Source organism: Penaeus monodon, chromosome 2, assembly GCF_015228065.2.
Source record: "Penaeus monodon isolate SGIC_2016 chromosome 2, NSTDA_Pmon_1, whole genome shotgun sequence".
Lineage (NCBI taxonomy): Eukaryota > Metazoa > Arthropoda > Malacostraca > Decapoda > Penaeidae > Penaeus > Penaeus monodon.
In genome coordinates this window covers 35,810,353-35,817,852 of record NC_051387.1, presented here as the reverse complement: position 1 = coordinate 35,817,852, position 7,500 = coordinate 35,810,353, and the positions used below count along the sequence as shown (strand labels likewise).

Below are 7,500 nucleotides of genomic sequence, written 5' to 3'. Positions count from 1 at the left end.
GGTTTGGACAATGGACTGGTCCCGCCGTCTGATTTCCTCCATCACCTTATCTGCAGCAACATAATCTGGAAGGTTGTCGTGATTTTGCTCCTTCATGGGAGGCTTCTTTCCAGTGATCTGAAGGAGCAAAGATTTGCTAACAAAAGAGAAATAGCAAGTAGTAGAGAGAATAACAGAAAAACTGGTAGAAAGTGATGAGACACAGAGTATGAAGAATTACTTCTTACCTTGTTGAGGTCCTCATGTACCCAGTCCATGAGCTTAATCAGAAACTCATGAGAGTCATGTTGGTCATAGCCCTGGAATGGTTTATGGTATCTCCCAACCGTGTTCTGAAAAAAGTCACATTAACATAAGGTCTTTACTTTAATTTATTACATATTTTATAATATATTTCAATTCATATGTCCATTATTTTTTCTTTTGATAATAAATGCTTACAAGTGAGGTTTTGTTCACTTGAAACATGTTATGTACAAAATGCAAGAATGGCATTAATCTAGTCCATAAAGACTAAGTCACTTTCATTTAGTATACTGGTAAGCTAAGTGCTTTCAAAATCAAGCATCAGCTTTTAAAAATATGGTGGGCTATTTTCCTGTCTCTATTTTGGCATGAATGGGGTGTAGTAAGTGTGAAATGGTAAATCCATTATTATCTGGCATCTTTCCTCCAGCCTCAAGGCCATAGAGAGCTATCTCCCCCATCCCTTTACTCCTGCTACCCCACTTGGCCTTCTCTTGTGTATGTGAGTGGCTTCTCCTCTCATCCTATCCTCCCTCTATACACCTTCTAAACCATTAGAGATTACTACACACACCATACCATGCCTTGCCCTTTCCTCTAAGATCCTTTTTCTTAAAGCTACTTCCTGGCATGGTTGAGCTTCAGACAACTTTGATTTGCTTTTCTGTCTTTTCTATAAATAAATATACTGATATACCAGAGTGAGACACATTTTCTGGTGTGTAAAATGGAGGTCATCAAACAATAAAAACAAAGTTACTCTTGGTAAAAGTTGAAAATGTGTGGTTATCTGCTGCTTGGAGACAAGAAGGGCTGAGGATTTGCAGTCTTGAGGGATAAATCATTTAGTTAAGAATACCACCAATTTAATGAAAAAAGACATATCATTGAAGCCAGGCACATGCACTATCCATTGTGGTTTTGTTTTATGAAGTCTGTTTACATATAGATGGCTTCACAAGTGCTTAGTCACCAAGGAGTCAATTACTAGGCCTACGTAATCTCAAATGTACCCATTCTTTAAATATAAGCAATTTTCTAATAACAATTATTATCATTATTTGTGTTTTGTTATCATCATTATCATCACTATTATTATAACATTAATAAAAGTAATGAAAAAAATGCAAAATTTCAAAGAATGGGGTAAATATAAGAGATCAGGTAGGCATAGTAATTGACTCACTGCTGACACATAAATAAAGCCATTTATGTGTAAAAACTTAAGAAGATGAACTAGTGGACTTTGCATTCATACATGCATTCCTAGTATTAATGGATTAAGGAGTAAGAATAAAATATATTGCAAATTCAAGTGAGTGTCCTAAATTTCTGTTCTCTACTTCATAAACTAATGTTCTGAACATTACATTTTTAACAAACCATGAGCAATTGGAGAACAAGTAAATTTTCACCTATAATGGTGAATAGAAATTGACATTTAAATTCATTATAGTGCAATCATAAAGCAAATGATCTACACTTTTTTCCTTTTTTCTTTTTTTTTTTTGCAATATTTCAAAATGAATTGAAAATTCTCAGAAAAAGTACACAACTGACCATAAACAGATATTCTTTTAAATACAAACTCAACACATTCTATACAGTGATACCAGTGTCGGTGTCATGAAGTGCCAGTGGAATATACTGTGACACCAACATTGTCACCATAATTCCCTTTTATTTAATTTGCTGCTGAGTGATCCCCATATTCTGTCCTGGCTCTATTATTCAGCCTCCGAATATTGCCCTAGAAATTCTATAGCTCCATCCACCATCCCTCTTCCCACCAATCATGTAAATCAGCTAGACTATGCCCCACCCTCTACCAAAATGAGAAATTATCATTGAGTATACATCACAGTTTCCCCCTCTGTGGTCCTACCCTTGTCCTCCATATCCTCCTATGCTTTATTTCACCCCTTACCCCTCCACCAGGGATGGTGTAGTGAAGTGGATACGTGATCTTTACGCCTCACATACCAGAAAAGCTATGTGTGCCTTCTCTTATAATAACTCCACTGTCCTCAGCCGACCCCAACAGGTCTACAACCGAGACAATTGATAAAGTGACCTTAGAACATGCTAAACCCACCCTTATTGCTTGTAAACAATTCCCATGCTGTTATTCTGTTGTCTGTGTGTAAAATTATGTGATGTTTATACTCAAAATGTTCGTCAGAAAATGCTTATTCTGAATCACTAACTATGTTATCGCTATCCTTATCGATATTCGAAATTATTTTATGTTTTGTGAATACTCAGCAATTTTGTCTCCTCATCACTAACCATTTTAGTCTCGTAAACACCATAACTCTCTTCTTACACACAACTGTATATAAGGTACCCTTGTTCCTTCACCACGAAACCATCATGTGACCATCATGGGAGGGAGGGGGAGGGAGGGAGGGAGGGAGGGAGAAAAGGAGAGAGAGAAAGAAAGAAAAAGGGAGAGAGAGAGAGAAAGGGAGAGAGGGAGAGAGAGAAAGGGAGAGAGAGAGAGAAAGGGAGAGAGAGAGAGAGAAAGGGAGAGGGAGAGAGAAAGGGAGAGGGAGAGAGAAAGGGAGAGAGAGAGAGAGAGGAGAGGAGAGAGAGAGAGAGAGAGAGAGAGAGAGAGAGAGAGAGAGAGAGAGAGAGGAGAGAGAGAGAGAGAGAGAGAGAGAGAGAGAGACGAGAGAGAGAGAGAGAGAGAGAGAGAGAGAGAGAGAGAGAGAGGAGAGGGTAGAGAGAGAGAGGATAGAGAGAGAGGGATGAAGAGAGAGAGGGTAGAGGAGAGAGGAGAGGAGAGAGAGGAGAGAGAGAGAGAGGGATAGAGAGGGAGAGAGAGAAGGGGGAAGGGTGAGAAAAGGTGAGAGAGAAGAGAGAGGAGGATAGAGAGGAGAGAAGAGAGAAGGAGAGTAGAGAGAGAGAGGGAAGAGGGAGAGGAGAGAAGAGGAGAGAAGAGAGAGGAGGAGAGAGAGAGGGAGAGAGAGAGGAGAGAGAGAGAGAGAGAGAGAGAGAGGAGAGAGGAGAGAGTAGAGGGAAAAGAGAGAGGAGGAGAGAGAGAGAGAGAGGGTAGAGAGAGAGAGAGGGAAGAGAGAGAGAGAAAGAGAAGGGAGAGGGGATAGAGAGAGAGAAGAGGGATAGAGAGAGAGAAAGAGGGATAGAGAGAGAGAGAGAGGGATAGAGAGAGAGAGAGAGAGAGAGAGAGAGAGAGAGAGTCAAAGTCAAAGTCAAAGTCAAAACACTTTATTCCATTAAATTACAATGGTTATTCTTTACATAAATACATTTATATTTACATCTGTGTATTTAAGAGGTATTCTTTTAATTTTGTTTTAAAATTAAAGAAGCTGTTAATGTCTCTTATATTATCTGGTATCATGTTCCATGTCTTGGGTCCACATATTTCCATTTGACGTGCCTCTGTATAGGTATTCGATCTCTTAACAAAAAGGGAATTTACTTGACGTGTCTGGACACCTGATGTGTTCCCTACGGTTTGTAAAGGCATTAACCATTTTGGATAATTCCCATGAATGATTTTGTAAATGAATACACATGTGTCATAGCTGCATTTAGAATTGACTTTTAACCATTTCAATTTTTTTATATGTGGGGTGATGCGATCAAGTTTACTGATATTACCTAGTGCTACTCTGGCAGCAAAGTTTTGTAATTTTTGCACTTTTTGCATCTGGGTCTTGTTAGCTGATCCCCAAATGTTTGAACAATAGTTAATTATGCTTAGAGCTAGAGTTTGCACAACCATGATTCTAGTTTCAGTAGTGATTTGATTTCTTATGTGATTAAGATATATCAGGGTACCCACTACCTTCCAGTGTATTTTGTCAACGTGTGGCTCAAATGTCATGAAGCTGTCTAAGTGTACTCCTAGATTATTCACTGAAGTGCTCAGTTTGATAGAGCAGCCTTCAAATTCTATGATTGTGTCATTGGGAATTCTAGCTATGTTCTGCCGACTACCTATGAATATACATTGAGTTTTATGTGGGTTTAGTTTAAGGCCATTTGTGTCAAAATATAATTTTGCTTGTGTAAGAGTATGTTGAGTGTTTCTTATTAACGTGTTTAGGTTGTTTACTGAATCACTATGAAGAAACTGTGAATCATCGGCGTACTGCACTAAAAGACAGTTATGGGCTATTGTTGATAAATCATTTATGAAAATTGTAAATAGGATCGGACCTAAAATAGAGCCTTGCGGAACACCAAAAGGTACTTGTTGTTTTGATAACATATCATTATTGATTCTTACCGATTGGGTCCTTGTATCTAAATAACTTTTAAACCAAGAGAGAGAGAGAGAGAGAGAGAGAGAGAGAGAGAGAGAGAGAGAGAGAGAGAGAGAGAGAGAGAGAGAGAGAGAAAGAAAGAAAGAAAGAAAGAAAGAAATTGTATTAATTATAAGAGACTCAGGACGACACAATGAAAGTTACCGGTCACAGGCGAGTGCCCCATACACATGCAACGCATGTCTTTTAAACTATCTGGAGCAAACCGATTAAAATGCATTATTCCAATCTATATCTCTAAATGGTGGATTAAAAAGTATGAAATTAAGAAAACTGAGCCATACCTTCAAGTCCCACATTGCTATGGACCTGTACTGTCCACACCAGAGTGCTCTGATGACAGCTCCAAACTCCTCTGCAACTTCTCCACGAAATTTACTTGTAGAGTTGATATCATCACTGGGAATATAAGCATACCATGAATTCTGCATTCATTTATGATATGTTAATTTTTTTTAAGGATATCAGGAACTCCTTACACTAAAGGTAATAACAGTGAAATCATAGTCATATCCTGAGCAAACTTTAAAATTTTTGAGAGGATCTTTCAATAAGACACAACAAAAATGACTGCAAACTGTTTTAAACTATTCTTATGCTTTAAACTATTTCTATGATCAACCACTGTCAACACCATGCAAAACATATTTAGTAAAGATAAGTATTTGATTGTCTGCATCACACATAATACACTTACAGTGATCATTTACAAAAGTAATTGATTGAGAATCTTGTAATGGTCATCCTGGAGCATATGAAAACCTCAGCATATCTTTCTCATGTATATACCAATATGAGAGGCAGTTTAGTTGCAGATACTAATGCAAAAAAATTCTAAAACACTGACCTGTATGTGCCCTCTATGAAGTACTTGACAAGAGGTGTTGTGTTATTCAGACATTGCACAATTGAATTCATGTAGCAGGTATTGCCCAAATTCTTTAATCCTGTCCTTGCTAGACCCTGTTATGAACAGATAATGAAAATAAATACATTTTATCATCAAAACACTCTCCCTCACTCATTCACTCACTCACTCACTCACTCACCCACTCACTCACTCACATACTCACTCTTTCTTTGTAAGAACACCAGAATTGGTGTGGCCACCATTTGCATCTGCTTTGTTTCTGTTTCCACACTTGCACAAGTTACAGAACAAATTCTTGTCTATTGCCTTAACTCTTGGACCAAAGCATGCAACCTTACTGTATGTTTGCCATGGTTTTCAATACACACTAGACCCTTCCGTATTCAACTCTGTACACTTTGTAATGTAGTTACCATCTGCCTTTTGGCCCTGTCTTTATTGTACCACCACAATTTTCTCCTCTTGATATTCTCTATATTAACAACATGTGGTATTTGCCTAGTTCACTAGAGGTCTTCTTATTCATCAGGCTGACACTGAGATCTTCCCTATTTATGTTATTCATTCCAAGCCTTAACACTCATCATCCATAACTAACAGTGAACTGGACAACTGATCAGGTGCTGATGAGCACCAATTAATGTACAACCATCCTTGCCACATTTTACTGAAGCTTTAACCCACTGGTACTGAATTCCCTATTAAAGAAAAATCTGTTGCCAAAAGTTACAAAGCTTCTTCCACTCCAGATATCAGTAACAGAGATTTCTTTCCATCCACTATCCCAACATACCAGCAATTTAGTTGCTCCTTTGGAGCTTGTGATCTCAACCACACAACCAAAACATCTATTATATATAAACTTCTCAATTCATCTGAGCACTGATGTCACTACATTTTTGGGGGATTCAATGCTTACAGATCACAATAAATTGCATTTATCCCAACCCTTAAGCATCACCTCTTAACTGAAGTACTCCAATCTTCTCTACTGGCCATGATCTTTTATTTTTCTAATGCCATATCCACTATGCAGCATGTGCCCTTGTCTTTGAGCTACTTGTGGCTACCCAGACTCATATTTTGGTTAAATTACATTTACATTCCCCCAGGCTGAGTATGATGGATTCATTACAACAGCAAAATAATTTCTAAGATGATCATACACTGCAGTTTCTCAATACCAAAGGTAAACTTAACAAGATCTGGGCAAGAACACTACATCTGCTCCCTTAATTCCCAAGATATTGCACAAGGGTAATAATCCCTGGTTTGTGTCTGGAACCAGAGAAAGAGAAGCCTAGTGGAACCCTAGATTATCTTTACTCTATGCCCTGTTGCATAGTTATCAGTGCAAAGAAACTCAAATGGGCAATCAGTGCTACACTCCCTGAATAGAATATCTAACAACAAACTGAGCCCTGATGTACACCTCCTTTTTATTTGGAAATCATTATATGACTCACCCTAATTTCTTACATTACCATGCACTGGCTGTACTACTCTTATCAATTATTCACCTACACTAACTTGTCTCATTCCACATAAATACCTTTCAAGGAGCCCTAGGAAACACTTTCACCAAAAAAAAAAAAATGTGAAGCAAGTGAAGATCTTCCTTATTTGCTAGATATTTCTCCTGCACTTGTTTCAAAATAAAGAGGGCATCTGTTATACCTCATCCACCAAAATATTAAAATGCATATCATCAACTACATATACTACCAATCAAAAAGATAAGTGTGTATATGATCATATCAGTATAGGTACATCATTTCAACATCCCAACCACATTATGTAGTGCCATCTGCAACTCAGTCCAATGGAGCCATGGTATGATAACATGCCATGCTGTTTTACCAATGTTTTGAATTTTATGAAAGAAATGTTGAATTTCTTGTTACAACAAGTATTGTTAATATCTTAAGGAAAATAATGTCAATAATAATAACAATATTAAAAACAATAGTAATAGTATAAGAGATAAAAAAAAATCCTCAAAGTTCAAAGCGTGAGGTAAAAAGGTGAAGTCAGGTAGGCTTAGTAATTGTTTCCTTGATAACTAAGTTGTGTCAACAAAATTGACAT

At 37.6% G+C, this 7,500-nt stretch overlaps 1 protein-coding gene across 1 annotated transcript in view; it reads right to left on the bottom strand.

Moving 5' to 3' along the window:
- Positions 1 to 7,500, bottom strand: part of LOC119582686 (ubiquitin carboxyl-terminal hydrolase 8-like) — a 39,662-nt gene that overhangs the window by 1,556 nt on the left and 30,606 nt on the right. The window contains exons 16-19 of the mRNA XM_037931106.1: positions 5,389 to 5,504; positions 4,826 to 4,940; positions 228 to 332; positions 1 to 117 (exon numbers count right to left, since the gene is read on the bottom strand). The exon at positions 1 to 117 is cut by the window's left edge and continues 123 nt beyond it. Of these exons, the coding sequence (XP_037787034.1) occupies positions 1 to 117; positions 228 to 332; positions 4,826 to 4,940; positions 5,389 to 5,504 (453 nt within the window). The remainder of the gene's footprint in view (positions 118 to 227; positions 333 to 4,825; positions 4,941 to 5,388; positions 5,505 to 7,500) is intronic.